We start from the raw sequence: 21,825 nt of genomic DNA, 5'->3' as shown, positions 1-21,825 counted from the left end.
AAAAAAAAAATACAGTTGACTGGGCACCTGGGTGGCTCAGTCGTTAATTGTCTGCCTTCGGTTCAGGTCATGATTCCAGGGTCCTGGGATCGAGCCCCTCATCGGGCTCCCTGCTCAGCGGGAAGCCTGCTTCTCCCTCTCCCACTCCCCCTGCTTGTGTTCCCTCTCTCATTGTCTCTCTCTCTCAAAAAAATAAATAAAATCTTAAAAAAAAATTATTTCTTGACATAAAATAAAGATTTTGATTACAGTGCATTAAAACTAAAGGAAATAAAGGATTGAAAGAATGGATGGTACAAAAAACTGGAGACACTTACTGAAGTCCGTGGCATGTGGACAACGCAACAAATGAAGCCAGGTTTCCTCGGATGTGGCCCTGGTAGTAGCAGTGTTCTCCTCCCTGGAAACAGAGCCAGAGAGCATCAGCCTCAGCCATCACCAGGAGAATCACCAGCATCATTTCACACATTCCCGCCCACACCACAACTCTACGTAGAAAGCTCTGAAGAATACTTTCTTATTCAGATTAGCGTTATCAAACCTGTCCTAAGAGAATTATTCATAAACACTCCTGGTGAGCCAACTCCAAATCAAAAGCCGGGGAAATAAAAGTTGACTAAATTTATGCCTTTTATGAGGTGACGAGAGAAAGAACAAAGAAACAGATACTGAAAAACCCATGTGTTGGGCGCCTGGGCGGCTCAGTTGGTTAAGCGGCTGCCTTCCGCTCAGGTCATGATCCTGGAGTCCCGGGATCAAGTCCCGCATCGGGCTCCCTGCTCGGCGGGGGGTCTGCTTCTCCCTCTGACCCTCCCCCCCCCCATGTACTCGCTCTCTCTCATTCTCTCTCTCTCAAATAAATAAATAAAATCTTTAAAAAAGAAAAAAGAAAAACCCATGTGGCCCCTGCATTAGAATCAGCTGAATCCTCTATTCCACCCCGCCCCCCGCCCCGCATCATGAGAAACTCAACCTTGAGCAGCACCAAGATGATACTCTTTCATATAAGCTAAGTAAAAATGTATATAAATCATTTGAGAGTCACTAAATTAAACTGAAGGAGGAAAATGCTTACTTTTATAGTGTTTATATCAAAACTTGACAAGGTTATACTATTCTGTTCTCCAACCATGAACGGTTTTACCAGTAAGCAGTCCGGGTGGGGCTTGAAATTCCAAAGTTTCTTCTGGCAGCTGGTTACATTAATTCCCATGAGACTCATTTCTTTGGATTAAATGTTCTTGTAAGAGGTAATAGGGTAAATCCTCTGCCATCTCAGGGTGGTGCCTCAGTCTTTAAACACCTGCCACTCAGAGTGTGGTCTAGAAACCAGCGGGTGCTAAGACACTCGGGAGCTGGTCAGAAATGCAGGCCCCACCTATCCACTTACTTTAATCGGCATCTTAACAAGGTCCCTGGTGATTCATATGCACATTAAAGTTTGAGAAGCATTGTTCTAAATGGCCTTTTCCATTCCCCCCACTGACCTCCTATTTCTGCAGAAGCTAAAAGCTCGTAATTCCAACTGACACACTGAGATAGGAAAGAGTGAAATAGGAAGGACTAATAGAATGGGTGGTTTAAAGGGGCAAACGCGGCCGGCTTTCCAGTCTGCCTTACGGATTAATCCTACCCCAAATATTCAGTGCTTGACAAGAGGGGAGAGAACAGGAGCAAACAGGATGTAACAAGGCTGAAGACAGTTTCTTCACTGGAATTCCAAGAAAGCAGCCTGGTCTGTGACTACCGTTTCTCATGAGATAAACCTACAGGATCGAGTGAACCCCAGTTCTGAGGAGGTGGCAGAGAACAGGTAAAAGGGCTCTGATCCTGTGACACCTCCAAATCCCCAAGGGAGTCACTGAGCATCATGAACTGAGGACTGCAGGTGGATGTGATGGAGGGTAAGAAAGAACAGGGTGGTACTCCACCTGTAAGCCTGACAGGGGGTGTAACCCAGTAAAGCACAGACTTCAGCACAGAAATAAAGCCAGACACTGACTTTCTGGGTGGGGCTGGTTTGGTGAAGATGTTAACAGCATGAGCTATCAGCTCCTTTGTTTACTAGCTATGCAATCTGAAGCAAGTTACAGAACCTGCCTGTGTCATCTGTCAAATGGAAGTAACAATTTCACAAGGTTGTTCAGATGATTAAAAGAGGTAAAATGTATAAAGAGCTTAGAATAATGCTTGGCACTTAGCAGGCACTCAATAAATGTTGGCTACTACTATACTATGTATAGGGCGCCTGGGTGGCTCAGTGAGTTAAGCATCCTACTCTTGATTTCAGCTCAGGGGCTCAGGCCATGATCTCAAGGTCGTGAGATCGGGACCCCCCCCCCCCCCCCCCCCCGCCTTGGGCTCTGTGCTGAGGTGGAGCCTGCTTAAGATTCTCCCTCTCCCTCTGCCCTTCCCCTCCTCACCTCCCCCACCAGCTCACACACTCACTCATGCACTCTCTTGCGCACTCTCTCTCTTGCTCTCTAAAAAAAACAAAAAATTACTATGTGTTGATTACTGTTCTATTCGATTTACATACACAATCGCCTTAAATCCTCACATCAATCCTATAAAGAAAGATTGCTGTCTCTCTTCTACATAGGAGGTCACAATCTCCAAGAGCCAAGCTTGCCCACCTGGGACATTGCCAAGTAGGGATGCAAACTTTTTGTGAATATGTAAATGCAAGGCCTGTGTCATTTCCCCTACACTACTTATGAGTTGGGCCTAGAGCCTATGGGGATCTAGGGCAAATCTGAACTTTCCCCCAGGCTGATTCTTTGGGGGTTTTGTTTTGTTTTATTTTTTGAGACGGGCTGGGAGTAAATTGAACATAATTTAAAATATCCTCTGTTGGGGTGTTGGACTGATGAATTAATTGTCCATAAGATTAGGTTCTAAATTAGAGGTCATTATATTTCAAAAGACCTTCCTCAAAACATCTAATTGGACCAGAAATCAACACTCTAGCTTTCTGTTAGAGAGACATGAGGGGCCAACAGTCAATGAGGTAACTTGGATAGAGTAAGATTTCAGTGTGAAAATATTTCCCTCTACTGGATAGTGACTAACCAACCCCATCAGATCTCTTTCTGAAGTCTCAGACTCACAGTGGACAGCAGATAGAAACACAGTAGAAGAAAAAAGATAATAGCAAGAATTATGGTACCAGATTATGGAACAATGGAAGTTGACAAGTCACTGTAAGTGGGGAAAATATGTCAGAGGCAAAGGTATATAAGAAATGTTTTATAAATTACTCAAATTTTCTTTAAAATACCAACTTTGGAAACATGTTATATTAAATCATAAAAAGAACAAAGAATTCATGTTTTAAAACAATCGTCCAATATACCAGGACTAAATAGATGATTAGATAATGAAAAACAATCTTTCACTAATTTCTGATTCTGAAAAATAGGAGTGGATCCAAAAACAGCATATGATCAAGACCCATCTGCACAAAAGCCTAACACTGCAAATGAAGTGAGGAGCTCAATATGGTTCACTCATTATCAAATGTTTCCATGACACTTCAAGAGAAGCACAAACAACAGGGGGATAAAATCTCTTCAGTTGGGCTATTAGAATTCCAATTTTGAGGCTCTCAACTGGTGGTATGTGTAATTCTTCTAAATGATGGGAATTAATTTCTGTGTTGTGACTTTTTTAAGGGATTCACCATATGGCAATAATTATTGAAACCATGAATTAAAGTAATGAAGTTATTACATTGAACTTATTGATTTATTAATTATTAAAATAAATAAAATTTAATGGATTTTTAGTTTATATAACTTTTTATCCAGTATTTTAAAAATCATAAATGCTTATGGAAACATTTCTAAGAATTCAGGATGCACATGGTGAAGAGTAAAAAATACTCCCTTCATACACATTGTACAGTCTGCAGGTGACTCCTGAAAAGCAAGCGTTTTTTTTTTTTATTATTCTTATGTTAATCCCCATACATTACATCATTAGTTTTAGATGTAGTGTTCCATGATTCATTGTTTGTGCATAACACCCAGTGCTCCATGCAGAACGTGCCCTCCTCAATACCCACCACCAGGCTAACCCATCCTCCCACCCTCCTCCCCTCTAGAACCCTGTTTGTTTTTCAGAGTCCATCGTCTCTCATGGTTCGTCTACCCCTCTGATTTCCCCCGCTTCATTCTTCCCCTCCCGCTACCTTCTTCTTCTTTTTTTTTTTTTTCTTAAAATATATTGCATTATTTGTTTCAGAGGTACAGGTCTGAGATTCAACAGTCTTGCACAATTCACAGCGGAAAAGCAAGCATTTTTGACAGATTCTGTGTACCATTTCAGGAATAGTCTATATGGTATATTTAAGGAAATACATAAATACACAGGTATCTTTCAGTCCACAAATGGGTTTACACTGTACACACTGTTCTGCCACTTGATTTTTTTCTTAAGGTAACCTTGACATCTTTGTATATCAGTATCTCATTCTTTCCATGATAGCATAATATTCCATTATAGGGGCGAACCATAATTCATTTAAACATCCCCGTGCCAGCAGACATTTAGATTATCTCCATTTGTTTGGTCATTATAAACAATACTTCAAACATCCTTTCACATATTTTTGTGCAATTCTGTCGATATGTATGTAGAACACATTACTAGATGTGAATCTGGCAGGTCAAAAAATATGTGCCTTTTAAATTTAATACCTATTCTAAGAGACAAATAAAATTATTTCTTGGCCCTTATATCTGTTTTAAAAGATGCACTGCATTTGAAAATAAGAAACTGTATTTTACTAAAAATGGTATACTGCAAAAAAGATCACTACTTAAGCCAACTTTGTTGAGTCTTATCAACTTATAAAAGTTCTCCATATCTTCATACAACTTTCTTGAGGAACCAGATGCTTTCTGAAAGTGGGTATTATATATAATAATCTAAGACAGATGTAGGGAAAGAGAAAAGCCAGCAGCACATCCTAATAGAGTTCGGTTCTTTATCTGACTGCCGGTCATAGCTTCATTCCTTAAAGTCTCTTTTGCTCCAGAAATAAATCTGCTGTCATTGAAACCTTCTTCATACTCCTTGATTTAATAACACAATCACCATAGTACAGATGTTTATTTTTAGCTAATTAGATAGTTAAGAGTTAAAAAAAACTACCCACCTCTCTAAAAATGAACTGTATGATAGTTCCAGGGTCTACTGGTTTATCTCCCTGGTGGACAAAAGGCTTATTGCAATTTTTATTCTAGGGAAGTTAAAATAATCATTTATTTGCAAAATTCAAAGACAAACTGCATTTTTATTAAAGAGCCAGAAAGATCCCAAAAGAAAAACAGAATTTATTACAAATATGATACACTGAAAGCACAAAGGAAGCTACACAGACTGGGTTATAAAACTAGAAAAATCCAGTAAAGGGAACCAGGGGAGCACAGCAGCAAGGCCACAGTCATCTGCCCTCCATTCAGACCCTCAAAGGAAATTCTACAACTTTATCAGTTCCAAGATGAGCCAGGGCCACAGCCTCCAAAGAGCCTGCTCTGATTTCCTCCTCCTCACAAATTACTTCTCATTTAACCTCTGTTTCTCTGAATGTTCATATACTATCAGATCTGTACTGCACCTCTTTACACTTGCATTCCTGTTTCTGTCTTACATCCTCCCCTAGCCTATGGTGTCTTTTCAGGGAAGCACATGTACCTAATCTATGTTTGTATCTCTAAGCGTGCTGTTAGAAAACTGTCGATCTCAGTTTCCTCATCAATAAAATGGGATTAATATCTACTCACACTGCTAACAAGAGTATTCAAGGAATCCCATGAGATAACAAAGTCAAGTCGACTGTAAACTACTATATAAACAGGTGAGGGGTGCAGTCAGGGAATATTTACTCAATGAGGGATTCTATCATGTCTCTTGAGCTAGGATTCTCTTAATTTATTTGCTAAGAGTAACAATTCAGGGCTATTGATTAATAATGCAGATTACTATGTTTCTGGCCCTGAAAGTTTGTTTAGGCAGCTCAGAAGTGAGATGGAGAATCTGCATTTTTACAAATACTCCATGTTTTTCTTACTCTAGGAATACACCAGAACGGTGGTTCTCAACCTTGGTTGCATATCAGAATCACCTGGGGAGCTTTTAAAATCCCAATGTCCAGGCCAACCCTCAAATCAATTAAATCATTATCTCTGGAGATGGGACACGGGCATCAGCATCTTTATAAATGCTCGAGATCATTCAACAGGACTGCAGAGATTGAGAACGCCTGCACTAGAGAATGGTTGTTCATAGGAGGGATTCCCAAAACTACTCCCCAAGCTAGAGCCTCATCCTGGTGGGCTTTGTAAACCAAATGATTCCCAGGCCTTCCCTCAGATCTATGGAATCAGAATCTCCAAGGAGGTAGGGCTTCAGGGTTTTTAGAGTTGCAAAAATTCCCCCACTGATTCTGAATACTGTATTTGGAATTACTAACCTAAAAACACTCAGTCCAATACCAAATCATCTCCATATAGAGGATACCAGAAAGACTGGGATCTTTCAGAGAATGAAAGTATCTTCCAGAACCTAGGCATTCTGTTTGGTGATCTTAATGATTTATGAGAGAATTCATAATGACTGATGAGGCAAATACTTCACAAGTGAGAAAACAGGGATTAAGAGAGAACCTTCCTACTTACTTAAACTTGGGTATGCCAGATGCCCAGTCAAGTCTCTTTACACTGGTGGTAACCAAAGAGCAGTTTCCAGCACAATAACATGTGCTTGTTAGAAATTCAAATTCGCAGGGCACCTGGGCGGCTCGGTCGTTAGGCGTCTGCCTTCGGCTCAGGTCATGATCTCAGGGTCCTGGGATCGAGCCCCACATCGGGCTCCCTGCTCGGCGGGCAGTCTGCTTCTCCCTCTCCCACTCCCCCTGCTTGTGTTCCCTATCTTGTTGTGTCTCTCTCTGTTAAATAAATAAATAAAATCTTAAAAAAAAATTCAAATTCTCAAGCCTCACGCTGGGATGTGGTTCAGCCACCTGTGTTTTAGCCAACCCTCCAGCTGACTTCAATGCACTCTAAAGTTTGAGAGCAACTGCTTTACACCACCCCTGTCCCTGCATTCTAGAGCTCCTCACTGCTGAGCTCCCTGAAATCCTACACTGGTTCCTCAGCAGATTCTTAACAAAAAGGACATAAACCGTCATAGCTTTTCTCCACACCTTTTCTCGTTTGACCCAGGCCAGCCGGCTTTATCGGAAACAATACGGAAGGCAAAAGGTGAGGCAAGACTAGATGAGAATTCTACCATGGACAGAGCCATGAAGAGCGGTGCTACTTGTAGGTGCTGGTATGCGGGACGCCTTAGCCTGCATTAAAGGGACCAGCATGGTCAACCATCCGGTTAGCCTTGGACCAAGGGGTTTCGCAGGATGCAGGTTATTCAGTGCTACATCCATGAAAGCCACAGGCAAATCAAGATGATGTGGTCACCATAAAAAGGACAGGGCCAGTGTGACACTTACAGACCAAATCCTCAACCCAGTAACCCATGTGTTCCTTCTCTGCTCACTGGGTCACAGCCCTCTCCCTCTCCTGCTCCATGGGCACCAGTCCCAGGACCAGCCTTCTGCCCTGCAGACTGGGGTTTACACCAGTTATTCTCCTCCATGGGTGACATCCCTGGTCATTCTAGCACAGTAGTTCTGAGCCCTGGAATACCAAGCTTTATTCCCTATCAGTTATATTAGAATCTCTAGGGGTGGGACCTGGCAGTTTTAGAATCTGTCCAGATGATCCTAATATGCTACCATGGTTGAGAAGCTATGCTTTAGCCAATACCTCTTTGCAAGAACTGAAGCCCTGCCCTTGACCTCTACTGTATACTAGATTCCTTCCAAGCATATGCACTGCCCAGACTTCTGTTTGTGGCCACATGGCTAGAGTCTATTCCACCAGGCGCTTGCCTACAATAACCTCTTCCCAATTTCCCCTTGACACTGACATGAGAAACCTGCCCTTTTCTTACCTTTCCCCTTCCTCCCTCCCAATGGTGACAAATGGCATTTTCAGGCATTACTGAGTCAGGAGTAAACCAAGTCTCGCTAGGGCCATTTGCATCAAGGAAATCCCTAGAAAAGCAAAATCTTATGTTGGAGAGGATCCACCAACCCACCCTGATTAAAACTCGTAACTTGAGATTACAAAGAATCAGACTGGATTCACAGAAGGGACATAGGCTAAACATCTGTTCAGGTAAAAGTATAAGAGTTATCTGATTCTATGAGCTCTCTAAGAGAAGTGGAGAGAAAGGCCATCTCACCTCATTTTACAGTAAATTAAAATTAAATAAAGCTATCACATGGTGGTTCCCAAATGCCAATAATCTATAGGTCTATACTAACGTATATCAAAATCTTTACCAGTTCATGTCAAAATGAGAAAAATAAATACAGTGTAGTCAGTCTTTCATAAAGCTAAATGTATTTCATTTTTATACAACTGCCCTTTGTTTTTGAGATTAGTCCTTTTCTTCTCTTTCATTATTAAAGTTATCCATTTTTAAATTTTTAACAGAATGGTTATTTTGGAGCAATGTTAGACTCACAAAAAAGTTGCAAAGATGGCACACAGAGTTCTAGCATACCTAATCACCCAGTTTTTCCTCTGTTAACATCTTATATTACCTGAGTACATTTGTAAAAACTAAGAAATTGACCTCAGTACATTACTATTTACTGACTCTAATTAGATTTTAGCAGTGTTTCCATTAATTTCCTCTTTCTGTTCCAAGACCCAATCCGGGATACTATAAGGCATTAGTTGTTATATTCATTTCTCTGTATGTTAACAATGGTAATTAGAATTTAGGTATTTTAAAAGGGTTGTTTCCCTATATGGTGAAAATGAAAAGACTGGCAACTCTGTATTAATCCCTAAAATTTGTTTTGTTAGTATACTGGGCTATGAAATATAACTCTAGTCAAGAGTATAAGTGAATACTTCCTAAATTTTAATTTCACACTATAAATTTTCAAACGAATTTTTAAAAACACCCTAATGTAAAAAGCTTAATTTAAGTGATTAGAAATAAATTCTGGGGGCGCCTGGGTGGCTCAGTCATTAAGCGTCTGCCTTCGGCTCAGGTCATGATCCCAGGGTCCTGGGATCGAGCCCCATGTCGGGCTCCCTGCTCGGCGGGAAGCCTGCTTCTCCCTCTCCCTCTGCCCCTGCTTGTGTTCCCTTTCTCAGTAACTCTCTCTCTGTCAAATAAATAAATAAAAATAAATAAAATAAAATAAAATAAATTCTGAGGGTGCCTGGATGGCTCAAATGGTTAAACGTCTGCCTTCGGCTCAGGTCATGATCCCAGGGTCCCGGGATCGAGTTCCGCATTGGGCTCCCTGCTTAGCGGGAAGCCTGCTTCTCCCTCTGCTTCGCTCTCTCTCTCTGTGCCTCTCATGAATAAATAAATAAAATCTTTAAAAAAAAAAAAGTTAAAAAATAAAATAAAATAAATTCTGAAAGATTAGTCAATAACACTTTGCTATAATAGAAATCTACAACTCCTTGTTTTCTGAGGACTACCTTTTCAAAGATGTTTGTATAGTAGACAGCCTTGAAAAATGGAGATATCTCCCTCTAAAGCAAAAAACAAAGCACGTTTACTGCCTAGTATAAAAGATTTAGGTTTCCTAAATTCAGAATTTCTCTCTAGGAACACAACACACTGTGTATGCAGGTGTCACTAGCCCTTCCCCCCTCTGTTAGTGTCTGGAATCGAGGCTCGAGAGACAAGTATAAGAAAACGTTGATGTTCTGGCTACTGCTATGGCTATGAGTATTAAAGTCCTTTGTCTCTAACCCAGGAGTCTCCTGTCTTCTGCCTGCAAAGATGAAATTCCAGCAGGCTAACTTGTTAACTTGCAAATAAGATAAAATCTCAGACCTTCACAGTTCTGGAAACTTGGATTTCCATCTTCCCCTGAAAATTAAGAGATTTGCTAAAAGTGAGCCTCTATTCCCACATTTCCATCTTCCTATAGGACAAAAACCAGCTGACGATGAATAAGGCCCATTTTATCACAAATAGCCAATCTTTCATTTATACTACTGGTTGATAACTTTCGATATTTGTGTTTGCTACCCTATTCAACAGTATAGTTTTTTAAGCAGCAACCAAATTATCAGCTTCCTCCAAGATGTAGAACTAAAAAGCATCATTCAAAATCTCTGCACTATTTCTTTTTTTTTTTAATTTTTTTTTTTTAAGATTTTATTTATTTATTTGCGAGAGAGACAATGAGAGACAGAGAGCATGAGAGGGAGGAGGGTCAGAGGGAGAAGCAGACTTCCCACCGAGCAGGGAGCCCGATGCGGGACTCGATCCCAGGACTCCAGGATCATGACCGGAGCCGAAGGCAGTCGCTTAACCAACTGAGCCACCCAGGTGCCCCCAAAATCTCTGCACTATTTCAATACTAACTGATAAGTGCTAGGATCTTGTAGCATAGTCATCAATCAAAAAATATTTTAAAAACTAATAGACAAATCTAGTTGATAAAAAAAAAGAATGATTTCATTTAAAAATTGCATGGTTCCTGTTAAAGAGAAAAAGATGTATAAGAATATTATTGTAGCAGAAGTTTCTACAAGAAAGGAACAAAGAGACAGAACTAGAAAGTCACTGGATATAAATAAAGGTGATAAGGAAGGAGTTAGTCCTAATGGAAGATGGTGAACACCACAGAAAATGAGGGCTATCACTTTCTTATGAGCTCTCAGGTTTAAAAAAAAATCCCACCAGGGACCTAGTGAGCTTAAAATCTATTTTTATTGTTGTGCAGGAGTCTTTCCTTATACTGATTTCCCCTGGGTGATGCCAGCTAAGGAAAACAAAGCATGAAAACTATGATAAGTTCTCAGGAGTTCCAGCTCATAAGCACCCTAAGTGAACAATTGTTAGTCTTTTGAGATGCAATGCATTTTCAAAATGTATAGACTTACTCCCTTCTCTTGTCTGTCAGCTCAGGCACCTCCAACACATATTCTAAATGTTTTTACATTCGTTATAATCAAAATGCCTTCTGTATTAGTTTCCTAGGATGGCTGTGACAAATTACCCAATTAACTGGGTGGCTTAAAACAACAGAAATTGATACTCTGATAGCGCTGGAGGCGAGGTGTCTGAAATCAAGATGTTGGTAGAGCCATACCCCCTCTGAAGACTCGAGGGAAGAATCCCTCCTCAATTCTCCCTAATTTCCAGTGGTTGCCAACAATCCTCCTCACTTCCTGGCTTGTAGACACACCCCCTCGGATCTCTGCCTTGTCTGCACATTGCTTTCCCTTTGTGTGTGTGAGTCTCTATGTCTAAACTTCCCTCTTATAACCACCAGCCATTGGATTAGAGCCTCTTTGTAATTTGACTGCATCTGAAAAGATCCTATGAGGAAAAAGTCACATTCACAAGCAAGAGGGGACATAAATTTTGAGGGGACACTATTCAACACAGTACAACTTCCCATCAAGTGAATGTTTAGATGTCTAAATCCAGGGATTTTGCTTCTAAGAAGATTGGCTTAGTGGAATAAACTGGAGGAGTCTAGCTTCATTCATCTAATAAGATTAAGGTCTATCTTAATTACCTCTAGCCAGCCATTCATTGTAGTTTCCCATAGCTTCGTTTAAAAATACTCATCATTATTTTTCCACAAATAATAGGATAAATCTGACCTTCGGTTGAGACCTTCCCAAATTGCTTATTTTTAACCAGAAAAGAGGCAAGAGAAACTATTTTTCAGCTGCCAGGTAACTATGACAGACCCATCAATATAACAATGTCTTATTAGGCTACTAAAAAATTTTAGGTGGGGCGCCTGGGTGGCTCAGTTGGTTGGGCGACTGCCTTCGGCTCAGGTCATGATCCTGGAGTCCCGGGATCGAGTTCCGCATCGGGCTCCCTGCTCGGCAGGGAGTCTGCTTCTCCCTCTGACCCTCCCCCTCTCATGTGTTCTCTCTCTCATTCTCTCTGTCAAATAAATAAATAAAATCTTTAAAAAAAAAAAAAATTTTAGGTTCCGGGTGCCTGGGTGGCTCAGTTGGTTAAGCAACTGCCTTCGGCTCAGGTCATGATCCTGGAGTTCCAGGATCGAGTCCCACATCGGGCTCCCTGCTCAGCGGGGAGTCTGCTTCTCCCTCTGGCCCTCCCCCTTTCATGTGCTCTCTCTCTCTCTCTCAAATTAAAAAAAAAAAAAATTTTAGGTTCCTACAAAGGAAGGGTACTTATCAGGTGCTCTGAGATGCAGCTCTAAATTGGGAGACTGGAAAATCAATGTGGCCCACATACAGTGACTATATAATTACAAACTCATGAAATTATAATTCTTTCCAGGAAATTATTACATCATTGTATCTTTTTACAAATAACGGAAGTTTAAATGTATTGCTCTATATGAATTTTTTAGCGTAAGAGATGTATATCATCTAAAACCTTATTCTCTAGTTGATGTCTGAACATTAACAGGGAGAAGTATAATTGATCAGAAGATAGTTATACAGAAAGAAAGCATATCAGAAGACAGTTATACAAAAAGAAAGATAGTTATACAAAAAGAATATTTCTATCATTCTCCCATCCACTCCTTTTCTGAAGAAGTGAAGATAAACAGGGAACACTTCTAGCTGCTGAAAGAAGACTGCATTGCAACATCTCCCTCCCTCTTATACCCTGAGCCTCATGCACTGTGCCCAAGAACTCAACACCAGTATTCAGTGTTCTTCCCTGGATGATTCTGAATTAGTCCAGGACTGATTTAAATGTATAAACAAAGGGTTGACTTCCTAAGAAGGAACTTCTCAAGCAATGCCCTTCAGAAAGACAAACTCGCATTTAAGGCTGTATCTGATAAAAAGTGGGGTTTTTTTGTTTTTTCCAGCAACTGTTACAATGGACACAGGTTGGTCATTTGCCATTTTTTGTTACTTATTTTCTTATAAAATGAAGGAGGGAGTTAAATTAAGTGGTATCTATGATTTGCAATCTATTTGTTGTTGTTGTTTTTTGCAATCTATTTTTACTTTATTTATTTATTTAAAAAAAATCAAGGGTTACCAACTTTTTTCTTTTAAATACCAGGCCAACTTCCAAAAAATCAATATCTTATACACAGCACTTAGCATAAAGCAACAAAATTGAAAACCAACAACAAAGATGCTCATATGTTTAGGAATTTTTAAATGTTTAATATAAAAATTTTAAACAAGTTATAAATTGTTTCTAAAACCTAAATAATTTATGAGTCATATAAAAGTCATGTATAAATTACAGAAAAAATATATATGGACGACAACAACAACAAAAATCTAGGTATCAGAACTTCATGGATGCTGCTGAAATACTACCAAGAGTAAATTTTACATTTCTAGACGCTTACAGAAAATAGAATTGATAATGAATAAGTTAAACATTTAACTCAATGAGTTATGAAAAGAACACAAGCAAAGTGCTTTTAAAGTAAAAGGAAGTAAACATTAGTAACAAAGGTAAGCTGATTCTTTGAAAAAAAAAAAAAGTATTTAAAAAAAGTTACAGGACTGACCAAATAAAAGAGTAAAGGCATAAATAAAGTAAAGAGAAATGAAATAGGAGACACTGATACAGAATTAGACTTTAAAAACCTTGAGGAGATTTGAAGCAAATATAGCAAAAGACTAACATGTTAAGTGTACACATGGATATAATATTATATACAATTTTGAATGTTTTAAATATTTCACAACTATAGAAATTTCTATTCACAGGTCATTGCTGGTATTTTATGCCTTGAAATTTAAAATTAACTTAGATGTGATTCTAATATACCTTAGAGAGAGGAAACAAATATGAACATGAACCTCAGCACAGATGATGAACTTAGCATTAGGTGAGCAGATGTGAGGCTCACTATATGGTTTTTAGATTTCCTGTTTATATTTACTGCATCTTTCTATGGCAGGGGGAATTACTATGCTCTCTCAGACCTGTCCAAACTGGACTTCTCACCACACAGTGTTGGGTGAGCGGGAGAAACTACCCAATTTACTGATGATAGGCTTAATTCATTCATTTATTATTTTTTTTGTTCAGCAGATATTTATTGTCTTCTAGGTACACATAATGCTGAATACTACGCACACAGGACAAATTTCCAGGAGAGCTTAGTCTTGGAGTAACTTCTCATGGAATTTATAGTCTAGAGGTACAGATGATTATTTTATTAGGAAGCAGATCGTGAAGGACAGCTTTTGTTGATGCTGCTGTGCCTCCTGTGTCCTCAGTAGGATCAGAAACTAGCAGAAAGAATGGGCAGAAGCCACCAAAGGCTTAGCCAGAAATATTTTATGAACTGCCACTTTCCCTTAATAATATATCAAAACTAGTATTTATGGAGCATTTCCCATACCCAAAGCTCTGGGTTCATGTTTGTCTTTCTCATTTAATAGATGAGGACAATGAAACACAGAAGGAGTAAGTACTGTCCAAGGCCATACAAACACGAATTGGCAGTGTCAGGATATGAATTCAGGTCTGTCTAGCCCTAGCAGTATTGTCAGTCTTTATGTTTTCCTGCATCCAAACTACAGAGCTGTCCTGGACTTGAAAACAAAACAAGTGCTCAGTTATATCTGTTAACACTACTCAAGAAAAATTAAAAAAAAATTTTTTTCTTCATCAGGAAAGTAGTATGAAAAAGCTCAAAGACACAGCACTTAACTCTGCACAAAAATCTAATTGCTACGTGGAATACCTATTGACCCCACTCAGAATTACCAAAGCAACTATTCTACCTTCCAGAGACAGTTAGAAGTAGTCTTCCAGATTTTTGAGAACGAGAAAAGAAAGAAATCAATGTGTGAAGTCCAAAGGTGGGATCGGCTTGACTCCTGTAGGTCACACCTGATTTCTTTGAGTTGAGGCTCTGGTCAAATACCATACTCCTGCTTTGATCCTGTCTCCACTTCTTATTCTGTCCACTCTCTCTGATCTCTATTTCTCTCACACACCAAGATCCTGCAGCAAGGCCTCTGGACCCTTACACATACTCATTTCACTGCCTGAGAAGCTGTTCCCCTCCCACTTACCATGCAAAATTCAGAATTAATATCATTTCCCTACAGAAGTCTTCCCTGACCAAGCGGACTAGGTCAGGTCTCCCATCAAATGCATTCAGGACAATGTGTACTTAATTCCCTGTACAGCACTTTCATAACTGTCATTTAAAAAGCCCTTTTGGTAGCTATTTTCATTATGCCTGTCATCCCTATTAAACTACAAGTTTTATGACAGTGAGAATTGCATCATACTATTCATAGCTACCTCCCTGAGCTAATGGCAAGCATTCAATACACAGCTATCAAATGAAGGACGACTGAGAACACAAGTAGGGTATCTGAGAATTTAGGCTTTTTTCTAATGTGTCACAAATCTCTAATGTCAGCTTTCCTAGTCATTTAAACCCCAGTTGCTTAAATTTTTAAAAGTTTTCTATAGGGATAATCAAGTCCACTTGCATCTACCTCCTTTTCTACCTCTTACATGTAACAAAAAGGATGCTATGATAAAACATCAGTGGAGGCCTGAACATTACCCCCCAAAATGGCTATAAACACTCAAAGCACTCAATGCTGAGGTACTTTATACTCTGGTCTTTATTACCTGTTTTTTTGTTTTGTTTTGTTTTTTCTGGGGGGGGGGGGGGGGGGGGGGGGGAGGGAAAGGAGAGGCAGAGGGAAAGTGAGAGAAACTCTTAAGCAGACTCCAAGCCCAACGCAGAGCCCAACTCGGGGCTCGATCTCAGGACCCTGAGATCAGGACCTGAGCCGAAATCAAGAGTCCGATGCTTAATTGACGCACCCAGGCGCCCCATCTGTTCTTTTTTTTTTTTTTTTAAGATTTTATTTATTTATTTGAGAGAGAGAATGAGAGAGAGAGAGCATGAGGGGGGGAGGGTCAGAGGGAGAATCAGACTCCCCGCTGAGCAGGGAGCCCAACGCAGGACTTGATCCTGGGACTCCAGGATCATGACCTGAACCGAAGGCAGTCGCTTAACCAACTGAGCCACCCAGGTGCCCCCTGTTCTTATTTTTATAGTGGCCATTTATTCACTGGAAAATAGAGGGTTTTTTTTTTTAAATTAATAAGAAAATAGCACTAATTACAATACCAGAGAATAATCTATGATTTTTTTTGCTTCAAATGAATTTCAAACTTGTCAAAAACACTTCCACAACTTCTTGTACAATCATCGTTACTCTAATAGTTCACTCTACTTCCAAAAAAATTTGCAACAGTCGATTATATGACACAGTATAATGAAAAAATAATTCTATAATTAAAGTAGGGATGATATTCTATTACAAAATAGTTAATTGGTTCCAAACATAGAATACCATTAGTTGGTGCCACTTTTAATTTTGTTTTAATTTATGGCTGAACGTGTCTTTTTAAGTTTATGGATAACACCTTGAATATTAACAGATGAAATAATTATTTCAATACTTAGTTGGAAAAAAATCTTACACTAGAAAGAAAATAAATAGGACTTTCTACTCAGATTGGCTACAGAGCTTTGAAACAGAACTCACGCTGACATCAGCTGTCACTTTTCATTTTTCTCTGCTCCCAGCGCTAAGATACCTGACCTGTATAAACTGGTAATGGGCCAATATATTTTCTTCAGGCTACAGAGTTAAGACTACTTGGAATCTTTTTTTTTTTTTTTTAATATATTAATGTTTTCTTATATTAGTGTTTTAAACATTCTTTTTTTTTTTTTTTAAGATTTTATTCATTTATTTGAGGCAGAGAGAATGAGAGACAGAGAGCATGAGAGGGGGGAGGGTCGGGAGGGTCAGAAGGAGAAGCAGACTCCCCGCCGAGCAGGGAGCCCAATGCGGGACTCGATCCCGGGACTCCAGGATCATGACCTGAGCCGAAGGCAGTCGCTTAACCAACTGAGCCACCCAGGCGCCCGACTACTTGGAATCTTAACAATGCCATTAAGGTAGCTGATGCATTATACATGATGATGGACCAAGAGCATCCTTGCTTCAGTCCCAAGGGAAAGCAAAATCTACTTAATCCCCACAGAATTTTCTCCTGTAATGCAAAGAGAATCAAGTCATGAAATCTGAGACCTTCCTGAAACCACACTGATTACAAGATCACAGAGGAGCATATATTTGCATAAGCTACCAAGGGGAAAACGCACACACTGTCCAGCTTGTTGAAGAGATGCCAAATAGATGACTAGCCGTGGCTAAAAAATAATGCCGGGACACATACCCAGAAGAACTATTACATGTGAGGAAGAAACAAACACTCTACCAATTTTTATGTGAGACTTGTGTAGCTCTTTTATTCTTCCTGTGTGTGTGTGTGTGTGTGTGTGCGGACACATGCTCGCGCATTGCAGAAGACAGGGGGATGGGTACTTTGAAGCACCTTGGCAGAAATACAACCAAATATCTTCCAGTCTGTTGGCAGGATGATGATATGTTTTAGCTTAGTTACTCTTGAGCACAAAACTTCACATTTCTTCCAGATGCAAATAAAAATACACATAGGCATAAGATGGGCATAAGAATTGAAGCATGTGTCTACCATGTGCAAAACAGCTACATGTTTCAAACAGTTATAGCTTAGGAGTCATGGCAATTCCCTGTGCTGAACAATACTCAGTCCAGCCTTTATGAAGAACAAAGAAGGACTAAAAATAAACCCCAAGAGAAAATGGCTGAAAAAACAAGGCTTCCTGAGAAGGCATCTGGTTTTCCTTAGAATAACGGAAATTTTCTATTTAGAATAATCGAAACTCACCTCAACCAAATGATGGTATCTTTTCAATGTATGTCTTACTAAAACAAACTGCTAATGGAGATGTAACTACAAATGGTAAATTGGGGTGTTATGACTTAAATATGTGCATTCTGATTCCTCTGGTATTGTGATCGTTTCCACAGAAAAGGCAGACGATAGTGGATTAAAGCAGGAATTCTGGCACCAGAATGCATGGCTTCAAGTTCTCGGGCAAGTTAGTTAAACTTTCTGTGCCTTAGTTTCCTCGCTGCAAAATGAGGACAGCAATGGTACTACGGGAGGACCAAGCAACTTAGCATATGAGATGAGTACCCAGCACATAGTAAGTACCATCCCAGCATCTGCTGCTTCTCCAACTGCCACAAGTACTTCTACTCTTTCATTCCTCAGTCCAGTTACCAGTACTGATTCCATCAGGATATCACTAGGATTCAAAAAGGTATAGAATGTATGAAACAAGAGATCCCTGACGGTGAAATGAGCACTTAGGGGCTCATAATAATTAATTGGCAAAAATGCCAAATTTTGAAAATGATATATAACGGAAGCACAGAGAGTCGTTTTATTTTTTTTTTAATTTTTTTTTTAAAGATTTTATTTATTTATTTGACAGAGAGAGACATAGTGAGAGCAGGAACACAAGCAGGGGGAGTAGGAGAGGGAGAAGCAGGCTTCCCACGGAGCAGGGAGCCCGATGTGGGACTCGATCCCAGGACCCTGGGATCATGACCTGAGCCGAAGGCAGACGCTTAACCATCTGAGCCACCCAGACACCCTATTTTTTTTTTTTTAATTCCGTTAAGGTGAGTGCAATTAGCTGGAGAGAATATGCCACCAATAGTTTTGAGAGAGCAAAACGAGTTTAGCTCTGTAAGGAGAATTGGTTAACTCTCCCAAGGAGCGAACATTCAACCACCGGCAGCAGTTACTCGCCACGAAGATTTAGCCCTACAGACAGCAATGAAAACAGACTTCATACAGGACAGCAACTCATGGTAATTACCAATCAACCAAGTCAGCTGACTAGGATTCCCATACACTTCCCATCAAATATATGGCTCTTCCAGCTACACTTTTGCTTATGATTTAAAATACTTTAAAATACTTACGTGTGGATATCATGGCTCTGGCAGTAACAGAGAAAATTAATGAGTCCTCATTCTGATATAATCCACTATTTAAAAATGGAAGTATTTAAAAATGAGCAGCAGCTCAAACCCACTGGACCAGAAAAACAAGGTTTCCTGGCTGGATCTCTTTGCAACTATAGAATCATCTCTATACCAGGAGATCCTGGAATTGAATCCCACTACATCCCCCACTTCACTTCAATAATTTCTTATGAAATTACTGGAATATTAACCTTACACACACACACACACACACATGTATATATAAGTCTAGAACTCATTCTTGTAGAATCCTTACATCCTGAGGTTTTTTTCAAAAAATTATTTATGTCAGCAGTTAGAGGCTAATGAAGTCATTAAATATAATAAAATTTAAAACCAGTTTAGCCACAGTTGGTTACCAAATATTCATGGATAAGGAAAATACATAGAACAAAAAAAAAATTTTTTTTTTAAGATTTTATTTATTTATTTGAGAGAGCGAGAATGAGAGAAAGAGAGAGCATGAGAGGGGGAGGGTCAGAGGGAGAAGCAGACTCCCCGCCGAGCAGGGAGCCCGATGCGGGACTCAATCCAGGGACTCCAGGATCATGACCTGAGCCGAAGGCAGTCGAGAACAAAAAATTTTTAAAAGCCATTCTGGTTTTACTACTAGTCAGACTGATGTTAACTCATAACTCATAACTCTGTCTCAGAGAATTGTCTCAGAGAATTCAGAAGAGATTTCTAGAAGTCATCTCATTTTAAAAATTGTGTATTTGTGGTAAACTTGGTTTTTATTAGTGTAAAAAGTTATCACGTCTGTATATATGACATCTGAAAATGTTCCCTCTGGTGAAGAGAACCAGTGTGAGGTGACTGCATGCCCATCCCACAACCTGTAACACCTGTACCTGAAACTGTCCTTCATCCTGCACCTGAGGTTCTGCTCCAGAACGCAGGTGCAGTGGTGAGAGTCCTTAACCTAAATCTCCCACGCAGTCTAGCAAGAACAAAAATACACATTCTGACATATGGGTAATGGCATCTGCCAAACATACTACCATTGCTTCATTAAACTGTCATAATTTTAATCAACTCTATTTATATACACCCAATTTAAAAATCTCCCTAATAGACAAAATAGAGACCAAAACCCACTTTGGTTTATGGCAAATGCACTGTATCTCAATAAAGCTGTTTAAAAAAAAAAATCCCTATTACCATGGCAGCAGGAGCCACCTCCCACCCCCCACCCCCAGCCCAAAAGGACCAACTAAGGGTCTTTGATTGATAGTCTGCCCCTCAGCCATCCTTAAAATGCACATCACTGAGTTTACTTTACTAGATAAAGGCCTTCCCCATTTCCCCAGAGCCAGGGGAAATGCCTGAACCTTGGATTTGAAATTAAAGGCGATACAGCTAAGAGCTTACATGACAACTTCTACAAATAGATCCATTTAAAAAGAAATCCTCTCTAAAAGCATCTTCCCGACCATGTGACTTGATTACTCTCTAGGTAACTAAGTATTATTCCCTTATCCAAGAGGCTCTGAAAAAGCTACTGTAGTGAGAATTCAAGATAGAGAACATGTTTCTCAAATGTAAGGGAAAGTTGTCAATAAGAAGCACATTATGGATGAGAAATGCTGTTGTTGAGTCCTCCTAAAAAAAAAAAAAAGGAAAACTAGATTTTAAAAAGCTTCTGTATAGATTACTTGGCAACAGTGGCTGTTGCTTGCATTTCATGTCAAAGACAACCTCAAAATAAAGAGATTACCTAAAAGCTATTTGAAAACAAAAACAACACTAGTCTCCATTTCAGAAGATTTGTCACCGATGGAATGGCATGGATGGCCCTCTACTAATGCACACAGCAAAATTTATTGCACACCCACGCCTGGTTTTCCTTTTCTTCTTAATCGCTTACTCTTCTTGCTTCTAGAGAAAGAACCAAGATTCTGGATGGTAATGCCGTTTTGAGAATCAATAAGGAAACCTGATATCCAGGATAAGCAAAAGCAGATTAACCCCTTTCTGCGTCTTCCCTGCTGCTATTAATAAATATGTATAATGACACTTTGGCAGTTTCATAGCTATTCTTGTGCTCCGATGGCCAAAAAAGAAATAGTTCAAGCATTTATGTACGCTTCAATTGTATGCAACGAATTCAAGAAAAATCTCTATGTCATAAAAGGATATGTCAAGGTCTCGTTATTATAAAAAGTAGAGGATGCATGGGGCGCCTGGGTGGCTCAGTTGGTTAAGCGGCTGCCTTCGGCTCAGGTCGTGATCCTGGAGTCCCTGGATCGAGTCCCGCATCGGGCTCCCTGCTCGGCGGGGAGTCTGCTTCTCCCTCTGACCCTCCCCCTCTCATGCTCTCTCTTTCTCTCATTCTCGCTCTCAAATAAATAAAATCTTTAAAAAAAAATTATTAAAAAAATAAAAAAAAGTAGAGGATGCAGAATGCAGTCACTAAACTATAACCTATATTTTAAATAAAATAAATAAATTCACTAATTACAAACTGAGAACATTTTTTACTTACAAAAGAAGTCCACAATATTTTATACCACCATATAATTATTTGAGGGGTATTTTTTGCAAACAAAGTAAGTTAAATGATATCTTAAGAAACATTATTTGTGGGGCGCCTCGGTGGCTCAGTTGGTTAAGCGTCTGCCTTTGGCTCAGGTCATGATCCCAGGGTCCTGGGATCGAGCCCTGCATTGGGCTCCCTGCTCAGCGGGGAGCCTGATTCTATTTCTCCCACTCCCCCTGCTTATGTTCCCTCTTTCGCTGTCTCTCTCTGTCAAATAAATAAATAAAATCTTTTAAAAAAATAAAGAAACATTATTTGTTTAATATG

General features: G+C 39.6%; 1 protein-coding gene across 11 annotated transcripts in view; it reads right to left on the bottom strand.

The window, feature by feature from the left end:
* ADAM22 (ADAM metallopeptidase domain 22) overlaps positions 1 to 21,825 on the bottom strand; it is a 226,598-nt gene that overhangs the window by 79,632 nt on the left and 125,141 nt on the right. For all 11 annotated transcript variants that reach the window (XM_035020508.1, XM_035020509.1, XM_035020501.1 and 8 more), the window contains exon 5: positions 318 to 400. In XM_035020508.1, the coding sequence (XP_034876399.1) occupies positions 318 to 400 (83 nt within the window). The remainder of the gene's footprint in view (positions 1 to 317; positions 401 to 21,825) is intronic.

Source organism: Mirounga leonina, unplaced genomic scaffold (genome assembly GCF_011800145.1).
Source record: "Mirounga leonina isolate KUSES-001 unplaced genomic scaffold, KU_Mleo_1.0 Mir_174, whole genome shotgun sequence".
Taxonomy (NCBI): Eukaryota; Metazoa; Chordata; class Mammalia; order Carnivora; family Phocidae; genus Mirounga; species Mirounga leonina.
The sequence above is the reverse complement of the archived record's forward strand: the minus strand, read 5'-3'. Positions and strand labels throughout refer to the sequence as shown.